At 43.7% G+C, this 18046-nt stretch overlaps 1 protein-coding gene across 3 annotated transcripts in view; it reads left to right on the top strand.

The window, feature by feature from the left end:
- nedd9 (neural precursor cell expressed, developmentally down-regulated 9) overlaps positions 1-18046 on the top strand; it is a 98201-nt gene that overhangs the window by 46390 nt on the left and 33765 nt on the right. For all 3 annotated transcript variants that reach the window (XM_070880699.1, XM_070880696.1, XM_070880697.1), the window contains one exon: positions 16436-16906. In XM_070880699.1, coding sequence (XP_070736800.1) covers positions 16436-16906 — 471 coding nt within the window. The remainder of the gene's footprint in view (positions 1-16435; positions 16907-18046) is intronic.

The raw sequence follows: 18046 nt of genomic DNA, 5'->3' as shown, positions 1-18046 counted from the left end.
ACTGGGAAAGTCATCGCAAGAATCCTCCTCAATCGCCTTCTCCCTGTGGCTGAACAGTTCCTCCTAGAGCCACAATGTGGATTCCGCCCACTAAGGGGCAAAACGGACATGATCTTGACTGCGCGGCGGATACAAGAGAAATGCAGGGAACAGCACCAACCCTTGTACGTGGCCTTTTTTGACCACGCAAAAGCCTTCGACACTGTCAACCTTGAGGGTTTATGGAGCATCCTCCTCCGATTCGGCTGCCTTCAAAAGTTTGTCACCACCCTCCGAGTGCTCCATGATGACATGCAAGCCGTGATCCAGTCCAAAGGATCCACCACAGACTCATTCCACATTTGGACCAGGGTCAAGCGAGACTGTGTCATCGCACCAACGCTCTTCTTGATCTTCCTTGCTGCAATGCCCCATCTCACCCTCAGCAAGCTTCCCGCTGGAGTGGAGCTAAATTAAAGGGCGAACAGGAATCTGTCCAACCTCCGCCGCCTGCAGGCCAGATCCAAGGTCGTCCCATTCTCCGTCATCGAATTACAGTATGCAGACGATGCTTGCGTCTGTGCATACTCGGAGGCTGAATTCCAAGCCATTGTCAACACCTTCACCGAGGCGTACGAAAGCATTGGCCTTACACTAAACATCCATAAGACAAAGGTCCTCCATCAACCTGCCCCGCCACACAGCACTGCGCCCCGGTTATCAAAATCCACGACGAGGCCTTGGACAACGTGGACCATTTTCCATACCTCAGGAGCCGACTTTCAACAAGGGCAGACATAGACGATGAGGTCCAACACCACCTTCAGTGTGCCAGTGTTGCCTGAGGAAGAGATTGTTTGAAGACCAGGACATGAAACCGGGCACCAAGCTCATGGTCTACAGAGCAGTAATAATTACCCGCCCTCCTATATGGTTCAGAGACATGGACTATGTACAGCAGGCGCCTCAAAACACTGGAGAAGTACCACCAACGTTGCCTCCGCAAGACCCTGCAAATTCATTGGCAGGACAGGCACACCAACATCCGTGTTCTCGCTCAGGCCAACGTCCCCAGCATCGAAGCATTGACCATGCTCGATCAGCTCCGCTGGACGGGCCACATCATCTGTATGCCTGACACGAGACTCCGAAAACAAGCGCTCTACTCTGAGCTCTGACAAGGCACGCGAGTCCCAGGTGGGCAGAGGAAACGCTTCAAGGACACCCTCAAAGCCTCCTTGAAAAAGTGCAACATCCCCAAGGACACCTGGGAATCCCTGGCCTAAGACCGTCCAACGTGGAGGAAAAGTATTCGGGAAGGCGCTGAACACCTCGAGTCTCTTCGCCAAGAGCAAGCTGAAGCCAAGCATCGACAGCAGAAGGAGCACGCGGCAACCCAGGCACCCCAACCTCCCATTCCTCCAACCACTGTCTGCCCCACCTGTGACGGAAACTGTAGGTCCTGCATTGGACTCTTCAGTCACCTGAGGACTCATCTTTAGTGTGGAAGCCAGTCATCCTCTACTCCCGAGGAACTGCCTAAGAAGAGAAGAATGCAGGAAATGAGGTAGCCAATTTACGCACAGCAAGGTGTCTCAAACAGCAATGAATAAATGGGCAGATTATTGTGGTTAAGGGATGAAAATTGGCCAGGGCAGCCAACTCCCACCAGCCACATGAAATCAGGAAAAAATGCCCCTATAATTTGAAATTAGTGATTTTCAGTAATTACTTATTTTACTGACAACTGAAATGAAAATGTACAAACCGGTGGATTTTTTTTTAAGAAGCTTTCGGAGAAGTGTTTTTGTGAAACCGGGTGCTTGTACCTCCTCACTTTGTGCAAACGTTCTCACAGGCATTCAGCACTGGGCTCCTCTGTAATCTGTATCAGTTTAAAGGTGCAAATATTAACAAACGTCACTTCTGTATTTGGCTATTGTGGAGCAGTTCACACTGCGAAAACTAATTGATAAAACATACAGCTTAGTCATTCTGTAAATCACCCTGTATAAACATTGTGTGCATGCCTTGTGTACGTGTCTTTGGTCACAGGGATTTTATGATGTAATGGTAGGTGATAGCTATAATCAATGCACCTGCTCTGTCCAATATGTCCTGCGGTTACTTTTAAGGGCGTTTATAATAGGCCATTAAGGTTGGATTCCAGTGCCCAGCATTCGTAGGCCGGCATCTGGCCTTCATGCTGTTAATTCGCTTTCCAATGACTTGATGGCAGGCCTGAAGTACTTTTATATTGCACCAGTGTTGTCGGATTGCTGAAGTGCAGGCTGGGTTTTGTGCAAGCTGGGACCCAATGAAATTGGCTGTCTAGCAGACCTGCTTATCAACGGGTTTGCCCAGCATCCGGCCTTGAGAGTCCCGGCAGTGTTATAGTTGGCTTGCACAAAACCAGCACTTTGGGAACCCAGCGATGTTGGCCAAATAAAAGCTCTGGATTCTATAGCATCCATGCACAGTGGATCTCTAGAATTAACAGTGATGTAGTCCCGCCATGTCTGACATTTGTTTATATTTTAATATTCAGAAAAACCCCTCTTTGCTAAGTTTTCTGTCCTTTAACCAGCTTTGTATTTAATTAGGATTCGGCTAGAACGTGTATGATGCCGGTGTAAAACATGTCCTGTGATGGGATTTCACTGGGTGAACTAAGTGTTCTAATATGGAGGCTCTTGCATCCAAGGACATGAAGCTACACAGCAAATCAAATAAAAATGGTATAAAATTATTAGAAAACTTCCCATACAGTGTGTCACAGAATGGTGGGGTGCAGTTGAATTTAAAAACCAGTCATGCATCACTTTTGCAGCTTATGACCACAACGGAACCACTCCATTGTGTAGAAGTGCAAACTTTAGCTAATCTGTTGATCAACCCTGCATTAAAAAAAAATGAATCAACTTTTTTGTTGATCTCACATGGTACTTGTATCTTGTGATAAATGTAACACAACAGCTCAAAACCAAAGTAAAAGAGCAAAATACATTTTTAAAAAAAAGCTTGAAAAATAACAGGAGGGTGAGAGTTTGAGGCCGTTCAGAGAACTATCATACACTTGCTGAGCAAGCTTCCTCAGTGGTTTTGTTGGCAAATACAGCGTGAAACTGAGCCATGCACAGCCGAGGTCCAGTCTGTGCTGAGTTAGCTGATGCAGAGATACTTCAAAGTTTGACCAGAGATGGGTTTTGAGAGGTTTTTAAAGGAGCAATGTGAAACAGAGGAGCTTGGGGAAGGTGTTCCAGAGAGTAGGGCCGAGGCAAGCTGAAGGCAGTCTGTAATGGTGGGAAAAATGGCAGTAGGGGGAAGGTCCCCAAGTCAGAAGACCGAAGAGCTTGGGGAGATGGGAGTTTAAAGTTGTACCTGAAGAGAGGGCAGAAAAAGAAGTTAAAAGTGGGGATGGAAGAACCCATCAGCTTCAATTTTCCAAGGTGTCTTTCTGGTGACAAACGTTGGTCAGAACATCAGGAATACAGTGTTGTACCGTCATCTCTGCTACCACGCTCGGCACTTGCTTGACTCTGCACCGGGAAAGGAGCAGCACCTCGAACATTTACCCCACCCATCACCCCATTATTCATTTCTTCTAAACCTGCGTGTAGTTTGTTGATCCCTACCCTCGTTAATCTAAAACATTGTCACCAAGAATTTCATTGACTTCTCCCGACTGGCCACCATAACTTCCTTGGATACCCTGTTTACGCATGTGTATATAGGGTTTCTGACGAAGTAATAGCTTTCAATTGGAAAAATCCCATAGGAAGTTCCTTCCCCGCCCCCCCACTGTGTGTCCTTACTGAAGTTGGCAGCAACTATAGATCAGGTACTAAATGAGGAAGGGATTAACCAGTGCATTGCAATGCTGGGCAGACTGCAAAAAATGCTCCTTAAGTTACACAAAATCAGCCTAGGTTTTCATCGGAAGTGCAAGAAACATTTTAGACTCGTCAGGAGTTTAATGGCCCATAGTAGGGATTTGTTTCCCTTCTCAGCCTTTTTAGTAAAAAGTGGTATCAGCATACTTATTATTGTTTTTGCTGTTGTAGCAATAGTTTCTTTACCATCTTGAAAGGAATTAATGAAATACATTCTGTGTAGACAGAGATCTACGTGGGTACGACTATCAAGTTATAACTATTCTACCATGACCTGTTTGATTAGGAGCTCCCTTCAAGCGTTACACAGGCATGAGGTCTTCCTTTTATTTTGACCCTATTCTGGCCTCTGGCTAAGGTTTAAACATTTCTCTTGTGGTCACAAACTTGTGCATGGGAGTCCTTCAGAAAGTATCCTGTTGTACTTGGCTTGATGTTAGAATGTTGCTTTAAAAAAAAGGTTTAGCTCATTCCCTGCTTAATTATTCAAAAGCAATGATCACTACATTCAGTCAATAGATAATTCTTCCTAAGTTACCTCCCTTAAAGTTAAATTTACTGTTGAAAGGTAACCGTCGCAGTGACCTCTAATTCATCTGTTGAGTACATGGTTGAGAGAATGTGCTGGAAAAAGCCTCTGACCGCAGCAGTTTATCAAGAAATGAAGCCCAGTGCTACTTGGTCAAGAAAACGAGTGTTTCACGTATCTTTTAATAGCTACATTCACTGTTAGTCTGCAGACAAAACCATCCAAAGGGTGTAACACTTCGAGGATCATAATGGCAGGCCACTGATGAATCCGAACTTATTGCACCTCAACATTGGCAAAACTGAAACCATTCTATTCTGCCACCACCAGAAACTTCACATTCAAGATCCAACTTCTACTCCTTCTCCACTCAAACTCAACCTGACGGTTAGCACTGAGCTGAGCTTCAAACCCCACATCCAATCCATCATCAAGACTGCCTACTACAGTTACTACCGTTTCCAAAACTACCCATTTCTATCTCTATGTAGGCATATTCGGGCCTGTCAGTGTTAATACCTGCCTCGCTGACCTCAATAGTCTCACCTTGCATAAACTCCACTCATTCAGAACTCCCCACTGTACAAAATCCTGCTCGTCTGTCACTGCACTCATTGGCTCACCCATCCCTCAGCACAGGAACTCACCTCTTCCTACCTCCACAATCTGTTCCAGCCCTACATCCCTCCCCACACCCTGCACGTGAAGCATGGCTTATTGCAGGTCGCTGTCCCTTCTTCCTCCCCACCATCAGTGAAAGAAACTCCCAACCACTTTACTCCTGCACTCTGCATCTCCCTTTCTTTAAACTCCTCCCCTTTGCTAAACTTCTCCACACCTTCAAAAGCCTCCTTTAAAACCTACCACTTCGACAGTGCTTTTGACCATCTTCCCGAGACCTTTCTTGTACACCTGTTCAGGGTCTGACACCCCCATCCCGCACCCCGCAAAGGTGAAGTGGCGTTTTGCTGCTTTAAAATAGCTGCTGTTGGATGATAAGATCATAAGAAATAGGAGTAGGAGTACGGCCCCTCGAGCCTGATCCACCATTCAATACGATCATGGCTGATCTGATCATGGACTCAGGTCCACTTCCCTGCCTGCTCTCCATAACCCCTTGTTCCCTTATTGGTTAAGAAACTATCTATTTCTGTCTTAAATTTATTCAATGTACCAGCTTCCACAGCTCTGAGGCAGCAAATTCCACAGATCCACAACCCTCTGAGAGAAGAAATTTTAAATGTTTTAAATGGGCGGCCCTTATTCTAAGATTATGCCCTCTAGTTCTAGTCTCCCCTATCAGTCCTGGTCAAGCCCCCTCATAATCTTACACATTTCGATAAGATCACCTCTCATTCTTCTCAATCCCAATAAGTAGAGGTCCAACCTACTCAACCTTTCCTCATAAGTCAACCTTGTGAACCTTCTCTGAACTGCCTCCAAAGCAAGTATATCCTTTCGTAAATATTCCAGGTGTAGTCTCAACAATACCCTGTACAACTGTAGCAAGACTTCCTTGCTTTTATACTCCATCCCCTTTGCAATAAAGGCCAAGATTCTATTGGCCTTCCTGATCACTACCTGCATACTAACCTTTTGTGTTTTATGCACAAGTACCTCCAGGTCCCGCTGTACTGCAGCAGTTTGCAATCTCTCACCATTTAAATAATAACTTGCCCTTTGATTTTTTTTCTGCCAAAGTGCATGACCTCACACTTTCCAACATTATACTCCATTTGTCAAATTTTTGCCCACTAACTTAGCCTGTCTGTGTCCTTTTGCAGATTTTTTGTGTCCTCCTCACACATGCTTTTCCTCCCATCTCTGTATCGTTAGCAAACTTGGCTACATTACACTCGGTCCCTTCCTCCAAGTCGTTAATATAGATTGTAAATAGTTGGGGTCCCAGCACTGCTCCCTGTGGCACCCTACTAGTTACTGATTGCTAACCTGAGAATGAACCATTTATCCCGACTCTCTGTTTTCTGTTTGTTAGCCAATCCTCTATCCATGCTAATATATTACCCCCAACCCCGTGAACTTTTATCTTGTGCAGTAACCTTTTATGTGGCACCATGTCAAATGCCTTCTGGAAGTCCAAATACACCACATCCACTGGTTCCCCTTTATCCACCCTGTTCGTTACATCCTCAAAGAATTCCAGCAAATTTGGCAACCATGACTTCCCCTCCATAAATCCATGCTGACTCTGCCTGACCGAATTTTGTTTTTCCAAATGTCCTGCTACTGCTTCTTTAATAATGATTCCAGCATTTTCCCAACCACAGATGTTAGGCTAACTGGTCTATAGGTTCCTGCTTTTTGTCTGCCTCCTTTTTTAAATAGGGGCGTTACCTTTGCAGTTTTCCAATCTGTTGGGACTCCCCAGAATCGAGGGAATTTTAGTAAATTACAACCAATGCATCCAAAATCCCTGCTGCTACTTCTCTTAAGACCCTAGGATGCAAGCCATCAGGTCTAGGGTATTTATCAGTCTTTAGTCCCATTATCTTACTGAGTACCACCTCCTTAGTGATTGTGATTGTGATTGTGTTAAGTTCCTCCCCCCCTCCCCTGCATAGCCCCTTGACTATCCACTGTTGGAATATTCTTAGTGTCCTCTACCATAAAGACTGATACAAAATATTTGTTCAGAGTTTCTGCCATCTCCATGTTCCCCATTACTAATCCCTCGGTCTCGTCCTCTAAGGGACCAACATTTACTCAAGCCACTCTTTTCCTTTTTATATACCTATAGAAACTCTTGCTATCTGTTTTTATATTTCATGCTAGTTTACTTTCATAGTCTACCTTCCCTTTCTTAGGATGTTTAGAAGTCTGTTGTGGCTGTAGTTCCGGTTGCATCAAGTTCACCATTTGAAAATTGCTCTGAATTATGTAACTTCACATAAATTTACAACATGGAAACAGGCCATTCAGATCAATCATTCCATGCTCATGTTTATCCTCCACATGAGCAGTAATCATAATCCCATGTGCCTGTCCTGTTCCGATATATTTTTGTCTGCCTTTGCTTCCACCATCTCTCTAACCTGTTCCCACGTGTGTGATTATGCACTGCAACATAACTATTTCTAAAATAAACCTCTTTTTACACTTGCTTCTGTGTGGTGGTACTTGGGCCCCATATGCTCAGTTGCTAGTCCTCCTCCCGACTCTGCCACATGCACTCCGCACAGCTCCATTCATTAAAGTACAGTAATACAAAAGGACAGAAAGGTCCAAACAACACCATGACAGGAACACACTGAAATTTGACAGGTTCCCACACAGTTGCACTTACACAATTAAATCTGACCTGTATCTCTTTTACCCATAGATCAAGGGATATGATTACATGCTGTTAGTTTCCAAAACTTGAACTACATGACATTCGTTTTATATTGTTATGATGTCCACACCATTTCACTACTAGTACAGTATAAACTAGACTAATGTTAACCATTTATCTCAGGCAATATATCCAATGCAACTGATCCTTTAAGGGGCCAAATGTTTTTCTCTGCAGGAAGTATCAACTCCTTACTGGGCTTACTGTTGGGGTATTCTGCAGTATATCAGCCTAGTAGCCTTTAATAATAAGTGTTGTCTTACTATTTAACCATGCAGAAATCAGATTGGGGCTAATCCTAACATGTTGTCCATACTTGCTTCCTGTCGAAGGGTTGGTGAATAGTGATTCTCTCCTCCATAACTCAGTTCTACCTCAACTCCGACAGGGACCAAGCCTGGGCCACTCATGGTCTGTATAGCTCATTTGAATCTTGTCTTCTGTTTATAGAGACAACTACACAAATCATATTGAGACGCATCATTGTATCGCTTAGGAGCTCGCCACAACAAAAATGACATAATTCTCCTGAGAGTAGAAAGTTTGAGTTTGACTGAAGATTTATTTCCATCTAAACTCCCAAGTTTTTAGGTCCCATAGCTTTTTCAGCACAAGCTTCTCCTGATAACATTGCCAATGATTGCAGGATCCTCTAATTCCAGAAATATTGTAGCCCTGGCACTGACCTGTGCTTCATGCAAGCGTGGTTCCCCACTGTGATCACAGAATTGCTCCCATTAAGTCCATAGGGCTGCACTGCTGTAATATTTACCTCATTGGATCATTGTGCCAACTAAAATCACCCTCCTCAGATTGATAAGAATAGAATTCCTAGTGTAACGATTCTCAAATATATATCCTTGTAGAATCCAGGAGTTAGATTACTTATTTTTCTGCCTTTGAAAAATCTGGATGACACCATGGTAAACTGACAGCTCGGTGTAGAATCCCTTCTATAGCCATGAGCCACAACCTTTCCCACCAGTCAGTATAGGCAAAGAATCTCAAGTTATTTTTCCTGCCAATCTCTAGCTTTTTCACTCTACCTCAGCCAAAATGCTATTCTGCATGACAAAACACCAACAGTAGCATCATTCCCTGATAACAGAGCTATCATCCAATATAGTTAGATGCTAATCCCTCGCTTGAACGATAGTGTTCTGAATTAATTTCTTGCAATAACATCCAATTAGTCTGCTTTGCACAACAGGCTTCTTCTATCAACAACAATGTAAGTGTTTTCCATTGGGGTCATTCCTACCAATATTTGCATAAATAATATGTGTCAATGGCAGACTGAAAAGTGTATAAAAAGTCCATGTAATTAGAAGGCCATTAGTATAAATCTTTTTAGATTGGTGCTCTTTTAATTTGGTTCCACAGAAGCTGGCAATGCCATTAAATCTATTTACCATAGACTTGTTGGCCCATTTTAACACCAATTCTGACATGAGTCATTTGACTGTTATAGTATGAGCCATGAAATGCAAGGAACTCTTTGGGACAAGTTAGATGACAACAACTAGTGACCCCCACACACACACACACATTAAAGTCCACATTGATTTTACAGTTGCTCTTTTTTTTGAAGTGACGCTGTTTAACTTTTCCATTAATCGATAGATTTTTGGATATTAATGGAATCAAGCGATATGGGGATGGTGCAGGAAGGTGGAGTTGAGGTAGAAGATCAGCCATGATCTTATTGAATGGAAGAGCAGACTAGAGGGGTCGAATGGCCTACTCTTGCTCCTAATTCTTATGTAAACACATTGGGGCCGAAATTGCCCCCCTCCTTAAGACACATTACCGCCTCTAAGAGGCAGTAATAGAGCGGATAGGCCTCACCGACCAGATGCAGACGGATGGGCCTACCCATCCGAAATTGCCCCCGGGCCAGGAGCAGCAAAACTGTGTTTCCACGCCGCCCATGCTGCTGCCCCGCCGGGCACGCGCAGACCCCCTTCCGACTGGAGCAACCCCTTTCCACCCCGCGCAGAAATTGCTCTGTGGGAAATTGCCCCATGGAAGTGGAGTGGCTGCCGGTCAGTGCCATTGACGGGTTTCCCCTGCGAGAAGCTGTGTGTGTCTGGGTGGCGCATCCGCCCTTATAGGGGAGGGTGCACTGCCGTGGATGCCATTTTGTTTTACTTGTCGGCCGACTCCAAGGTTGGCCCGACAATGGTGGCCAACAGGCTGCCCGGCACCCCCTCAGTGCAGAGTTTGCAGTGGCCCTCCCCTTTAACTGAAGGGGAGAGATGTTGTGACGTGTCAGCGCGATGACTCGGAACGACGGCCAACCTGATCCAAGGGCACATCCGCCCCGTAGCCAACCGGAACACCGCCCCGACCCAAAAAAATAAACCAACACCTGAATATCGCTCGATTCTCTGCCCCATGGATTGGAACGGTGAAACATCTTCGAAAACGGTGAGTGTGCCCACTCTTTGTCAGGGGTCAATTTTGACCCCATTGCTATCCAACCATCATTCACAGTCGTATGACCTTGATGTAAGTTGAAATTTTATAGCGTGACCATATTTTTCAAAACTAATCCGGTGATACACCAGGTTGAAGCGCAGCAAAGTAGCCAGCCGGAAAATATAAATTGTATAGCGTAGCAAAGCAAATTTTTTTTAACAGCCTATATTTTAGCAGTTGCACACATACACTACAGATGTGACATCACACTATTGAAGCGCTTTCAGACACCGTTTATAAATAATACAGTAACACTGCTCAGGAATGTCAGTTTCTCGTACCCACTATCTATACGGCCTATTCAGAAAATCTCATTTTCACTTTACACCAAATTTCTAATTTTGCGTGTATTCTCAGTCAGTGTCATAGCTATGGCAACTGCTATAGTGCTGTACCATCTATACCCCTCCCCGAATACTCTAACTTAATTTCTCAATTTTAAATCTGTTCCAAACAGACTGAGATTTCCCATCTGAAACACCCACTGTCTCAGAAACTCTTCCTGGTGGGAGAATTTAGAGCGTATTCACTTTTAAAGAAAACACAATTTGCTCGATTTTTCCACCATGCTGATCTCTGAGGTAAATTCAGCTTAACCACACCCTCGACTTTCCTTCTGATTTTCTTTCCCATTCATGTTTGAGCATTCGCTCTCTTGCCAGTCACTATTGGCTGAACCAGCTGCAGTCTTGTAGGATGAAACCTAACCCACCTGTCCCACTTAAGCTTCCAGCAGCCAACCTCAGGAGGGCATCGCCCTGACGAACAAATGCTGCGCTATGTTTGGTCGAGAAGATCTGAGGTGTGTTGAAGATTGACTTTTCAGCGGACCAATGAATATGGCTCTATTTGGGAACATGTTTCCTAAACTTGGGACATTGTGTGCCTGGGGACACAGTACCAAATCCGGGGACTGTCCCCGGGAAACTGGGACGTATGGTCAGCCTAGAACATTAGGACTGATTTTACAACTGCATGTTACTGCTGAAGCTCACCTCTAGTAGCACACAGTCATAACATTTGGCTCTTTTGTGTCTATTAAGGATTGACAGAAATTGTCATATCATTGTGAAATGTTAAAAACCAGTTCAGCACTGCATCTGTTCTCTGACTATCGTTATAACACTTGAGGTCACCAAATTCACAGCCAACCATGGAATGTTAGCACAATACAATTATCCTTCACAAATATGTATGATTCAGAATCTTATCAAATTACATTCCCATTGTACATATGAAAGGGGAGCTGACCTCCCTCGCTGATGACTTAATAGTCAGGTTCATTCATAGAATTTACGTGGTAATTAATTGTATTGCACGGGAGAAACTTGTAACTGCCAAGTGTTACCTCATTCAGTAGAATCATCAAATAATAGGTTTATTTCATGTACAGACATATCAAAAATAGTGTCCTATTATCTAAAAAAACATTAACGCCAATTTTCCTGTCCTGATCCCAAATAGCCACGGAAAAATCAGTGTAATGGAGAGGAAAAATGGCATTTATCCTTTGCTTCCATCCTGCTCCTTGATGGCACTGCACTCGAATTGCCTCTATGGCGTTTCTGCTGTTTGCACCTGACTGCACCAGAAGTGGGTGCAGGAAATAGACTTTTGCACTCCGATTTCCTCAAATAGCACCAGCTGCAGTTCAGGGGCAAGCTGGAACTTGTAGAGCTGCTGTTTCTGTTCCGAGGGGACAGGATAGTATTGTCAAGATAAGTCTGGCTTTTTGAAAATAATTGTTGTTGCTGCTTCAGGACTTGATGTGGAATCCTGTTTGGAATTTACACTTAGTTATGGAGGCCTTGTTCATCACCGTGCCACTCCTTCCCTTTTGCAATATGTTTTATTTGGAGCCAGACAAGGAGAAGCAACGACATGCTCCCATGACACCTACTGTAATCATTCACCTTGTTCTTCCCTCAGCCACTAATGACTGTTCCCCTCTCATAAAGTAGGAATTCCCCCAACCTGACTATTCCTATATCCTAATTGTTCATGCCACATTTATTTCCTCTGCTGTTCCACCGACAGCTTGATATCACAGTATCACCCCCTGCCAGCTCCCTGTAGGCTGCAGGAGTGACTGGCCTTCTGCCACCTCAGCCATGGCACAGCAGCACAAGCCCTTAGAAGCGTCCATACTTCTTCCTGTCTTCATTGTTGTGGTCAGTGCTGCAGCTCCATCTGTGCCCTTTTTGATTTTAATTAGGCCTGAGAACGTGTTCAGCCAATAAGCCCTGGGTCCCAAGAGAGTGCAATTCTGGTGTGCTCTGCAATAATTGTTCCTGGACAGCACCAAGAAAGGAAGATCGGCTGTATCATTTTGTATCGACTGGTGCTCACGAGTTATGGACTTCATGTTATTCCATTGAAATAAAGCTTTATATATCATATACATTACACACACGCGCGATATGGAGCTGCATTGACTGTATATATCTTGTATGGCGATGCTCTGCCTATGTACATTTTGTAACACAGCACCTACAATTTGATTGAAAAGGTGCACAGTCCCACAGGACATGCAACATAGGCAAAACACAAGGGCTTGGATTTTCCTCTTCCTGGTGGAGGAGGGATAGAGCAGGCATTCTGCCCACCACATTATTTATGCAAGGTGGCACATGGTCGGAGCAGGAATATGGCGGTGAGCCTCGCTATCTGAATTTTCCCGCCACTTCTGCTGTTATACCGCCCAAAAATAATCCAGATAATTAAAAGAAAAGGAAAGACTTTCACAACCTCGGGATGCCCCAAAGTGGTTTACCGCTTTGAAATGTAATCACTGTTGTAATGTAGGAAATGCAGCAGCCAATTTGCACACAGCCAGGTCCCACAAACAGCAATGTAATAAAGACCAGAAAATCTGTTTCAGTGATGTTGGTTGAGAGATAAATAATGGCTAGGGAGAACTCCCTTATACTTCTTTGAAATAGTACTATGGGATCTTTTACGTCTGCTTGAGTGGGCAGTTGAGGTCTCTATTTAATGTCTTAACCGAAAGACGGCACCTCCTACACGCTGCAGGACTCCTCAGTACTGCACTGCACACTTTACCTAGATCTTGTGCTCAAATCTCTGAAGTGTGGCTTGAACCTACAACCTTCTGATTCCAAGGTGAGAATGCTATTACAGAGCCACAACTAACACCTTTTGTTTGGGGAGATTGTTTATAAGATCGGCAATGGAACACTTGGCTCATATTGTTCGATATACTGATTGCTCTTGGCTCTTCAGTCAAAAGATCCTGAATTCAAGCCCCACGGCAGGCATTGAGCGAATAATGTAGGCTGACACTCAAGTTCAGTATATAGCGGGTGCCGCACTGTTGGAGGTACTGTCTTTCAGATCAGATGTTAAACCGATGATCCGTCTGTCATCTCAGGTGGACATAAAAGATCCCATGTCGAAGAAGAGCAGAAGAGTTCTCCCGGTGTCCTGACCAACACTTCTAGAATGAGCTGCCACGTTTGACTACACTTCAAAAAAAAATAATTGACTGTGAAGTACTTTGGGATGTCTGAGATTCACATAGCAAGAACTCACATTTATATACCATTGGTGTTGTAGATTTGCTTTAAAGAAGTTTACAAACAAAAAGCAAGCTGGCAGTGAAGGAGTTTGAACAGAATCTTTCTCTCTCAACATCGTGTTGCAAGCAATGAGTCCCTTCCTCACAATAATAAAACACTGTCCACTGTAAATTTTGTTTTCTTCATATTGCCAGCATATGCTAAAAGGTTTAAGTTAACCAAATGATAGCATTTCCGAGGAAACCAACAAAAACTTATTTTGTTAGTGTGAGGACAGACAGTATGTTTTGACCCATGAAGCTTTTTTTTAGGGTGTAGGACTACATTTGAAACTGTCAAAGACATGGTAGTGAGAAGGATTGGGGGGTCAAGCATCATGCCCAGCAAGGTCAGCAGCCTGTCCTTTTGCTTGCCCTATGTTTTGAGGTGGCTGTTTCTCCCTTTAGGCTCTGGGGTTTATTCAGAACTCTTAACTTGGCAGGACTTTTGCATTTTTGTTTACAGAGAAATCTCTTTGTGAAATGCCAAAGCAAAATGTACTTGAGGATAAAGCAAGTGCAGCAAGTTGTAAGAGCGCTTGATAACTTGTTCAGCAGTGTGGGATGTGTGCACAACAGTGACAGCTCAAAAGCTGAAAGAAATGTGATTGTGTTGTGGAATTAAAGTGTTACAAGAATATATTTCCTGAAAGACAAGTGAAGAGAATCTGCTGAGTCTGGGAAGCCTCATAATAGACAGAACACTCTTCCAAAAAGAAGCATGTTTCTCTGTACCTGCTAATTCTTGATTTGGTGAATGGTACCAAATGCTTACTCTCCTCAATAATATAGGTTACTCTTAGCTCTCAGTTGTTTAATTTGAACTGGAATCGTGCCAAAAATGCCTCCTTTTGCTGTTTTGCCTAAATTGCTTAATTCAAATTATTGGATATGTTTTCTTAAGCAAGAAACAACACAACAGGAGTAGGCTTTTAGATTTAATTTAGACAACCTAATGTCATTTTGTGCATATTTCATTTTCTTTCTTGAATGAAATTATTTAGAGAGTATTTATACTGCAAACAGTTTTAACTAAGCTTGTGGCGTGTAAATGCAGAGCTAAGAGTGAGATTCCCTCTTCTTGGGGTGTTTCACTCGACTTGGTTGTATTGTTGGGTCGGGCCCCAATTCCAAATGAAGGCTGTATTTACACACTAACTGTAGTGAGCCTACTTCACACTGAAGCTGCACTTGTCGTGTAAATGTAGGTTTATTTAAACTTGTTAAATCTTTTGAAGGGTAACAGATCAAAGAAGTGGAATCATTGTATTTTCTTAACTGTTGCATTTGTAAAAACTAAGAATACTAACAGGATGTAGCCTGCAGACACATTGGGCACATGTTGCAATCTGACTGTAATCTAAACCTTTTCTTGAAAGACAGCCATCAAGTGGATACTTTTTCTTTCCTGGGAGTTTAATCCAGACGACTTATTTACAGAGAATGGCCTGCATTTATATAGCGCCTTTCACAATCTCAGGGCATCCTAAAGTGTTTTACAGCCAAAAATTCCTTTTTTTGAAGTGCAATCACTGTTATAATGTAGGAGATGCAGCAGCCAATTTACGCACAGCAAGCTTCCACAAATAGCAATGTGAAAATGACCAGATAATCTGTTTTTTTAGGTGTTGGTTGAAGGATAAATATTGGCCAAGACACCAGGAAGAACTCAAGTGAGGTGGAGAATAATGCAATTTAAGCTCCCAGCGAGTTTATCTGCTGAGTGTAGCTGAACCACAACACGTCTAGGGCTTGTATTCTCTACGTGTTATAGGGCAGCCAGTGTAGAGACTGTGGGGTGCAGAACTAAAGCTAAAATGTTCATAGTATCATACAACATGGAAGGAGGTCATTTGGCCCCTCCTGTCTGTGCTGGTTCTGAAAGAGCTATCCAAATAGTTCCTCTCCCCTGCTCTTTGCATAGCCCCTTTTGCAATTACTATTGAATCTACTTCCACCATTCTTTCAGACTGTGCATTCCAGATCATCATAAATTGCTGCGTAATTGCTCCGTTTCTTTTGCTGATTATTTTAAATCTGTGTCCTTTGGTTACTAACCCTCCTACTAATGGAAGCAGTGTCTCCGTATCTACTCTATCAAAACCCCTCCTAATTGTGAACATATTGTTCCCACCTCTAACTGCACTTGTATCTAGCAAGACACTGCATCAGCAGGGCAGTAAAGGCAATTTCTGCCTTAACGTGTAGCAATGTCGTAAACAAATATGGGACCAAATAGGGTTCCAATAATAAAAACAGAAAATGTTGGAAATACTCAAAGGCAGCATCTGTGGAGAGAGAAACAGAGATAATATTTCAGGTCGCAAACCTTTTGTCCGAACTGATGAAAGGTGATCGACCTGAAATGCTAACGCTTTCTCTCTCCACAGATGCTGCCTGTCCAGCTGAGTATTTCCAACATTTTCTGTTTTCATTTCAGATTTCCAGCGTTTGCACTATCTTGTTTTTATATTCGGGTTCCAGTGAGGCACCTGGACCTGGGGAGAATCATGTGACTTGCAGTTTGGACACTCATGTTTCAGATCTTTATACATTGGCCAACTTTCCATGGCTTCCTTGTTCCTGTCTCTAACTGTCTTTTTTTTCCCCCCTCTTTTTTCTAGAATCTTATGGCCAAAGCTTTGTACGACAATGCACCAGAATCTCCAGAGGAGCTATCTTTTCGTAAAGGAGATATACTGATGGTGATTGAACAGAACACTGGCGGGTTAGAAGGATGGTGGCTTTGCTCACTGCATGGACGACAAGGCATTGCACCTGGCAACCGTCTCAAACTCCTTGTTGGACCTATTTACGACAGCTCCCAAAATGAGCCATCTGCCCCTGTGACAACACAGCAGTCACTTCAGCAAGGCATCTATCAAGTACCCCCTAGCCTGCAAGGCTCTCCTGGCTGTGGAAGTTCTTTTCGAGATCCTATCTACCAAGTACCCCCTTCACACCTGAGCCAGAGCATATATCAGGTGCCTCCCACCGTTTCAAGTTGTGCCACACAAGGTCATGAGATCTATCAGGTGCCACCATCTATACAGAGGAGTGCTTGGGGGGCTGACAGTGCCCCTCCTACAAGTAAGGTAGGTTTCTCATATTCATTTTATGAGTTGCTGCACAGTATAGGATTCTCTACTTTGTTCATTTCTCTGCTGGCACGACGAAGCGTGAAATCCATTTCTGGTTTCTAGTCTGGCATTAATCTCTGCCAATATGCCATATTATTTTGTAGGTTTTTTTTCCCCAATTTTCTCCTCATTCTCTCAAGAAATCATTGAAGTAGGTTTTCAACTTGCCTCTCGGGTGTAAAACTGGCAATGCCGTTTGGCCGCACATTATAAAAATTGCCCTATTTTGATTTCCATTAATTTGAAGTTGGGCAGTGAGAAAACCATCAGGGGCCCCAGTATTCAGTATTGGAAAGTAATTCAACTACAGGGAATGTTGAAGTGAAGATCAATCCTGTTCTTGACCACTGGCATTATTGAACCGTTGCTGGTGTCCCTGGGCAACGATGAGTAACAGGAATCCTAGCTGGTTTCCCACTCCTTAACCCAAGGTGTCAAGGCCAATTGTAGTGTCTCCTCAGTTGAGAGTAATTTAGTGTGGCGAGGAATTGAACCCTAGGGCTGGACTTTCGGCTAATTTGCGCCCCATTTCGTGCCTCGGCCAAGATTTAGCACCATGTTTCGCCAATGGTTTTGCGACGGTGCACAAAATTATCGCCCCGCCCACTGTTTTGACCGTCAGAATGACATCAATCATCATGCAAGGCTGCGCTAGCGCCCCATGTGGAACTTTCATGCATTACGCCTGATTTTGCATCCGCCCCAGGACCCAACCAGAATAACCAGACAGTCCCAGGGTGCAGCAGGCGCAATTGGTGCCATATTTAAAGGGAAGCTGGAGAATTTTATATTGCAGTTGTCAGTGACTGTCACACTTGAAAGCAGAACGCTGTGCCTACTGAGGGATGAAGAGTGAAGGAATGTTGGAGACGCTTAATAAGTATTTCGTATCAGTTTTGTGGCTGAAGTGGAGCGATTTAAATGATCATGCATAGGAAGTTGCTGCGCCCTGCATTAGCGTAAACCAGGAAGTGGAAGAAAAAAAATATCAAGCACATGCGCAAAATGGCCACTTCTTCAACAGTGAAAGTTTTGGCTCTGGCACACAGTCTGTTGTGCAACGCCAGGCTTAATGCAAATGTTCCTCTGGAGCTT

The sequence above is a fragment of the Pristiophorus japonicus genome, chromosome 5 (assembly GCF_044704955.1).
Source record: "Pristiophorus japonicus isolate sPriJap1 chromosome 5, sPriJap1.hap1, whole genome shotgun sequence".
NCBI classification, from domain to species: Eukaryota; Metazoa; Chordata; class Chondrichthyes; family Pristiophoridae; genus Pristiophorus; species Pristiophorus japonicus.
This window is presented reverse-complemented; position numbering and strand designations above follow the sequence as displayed.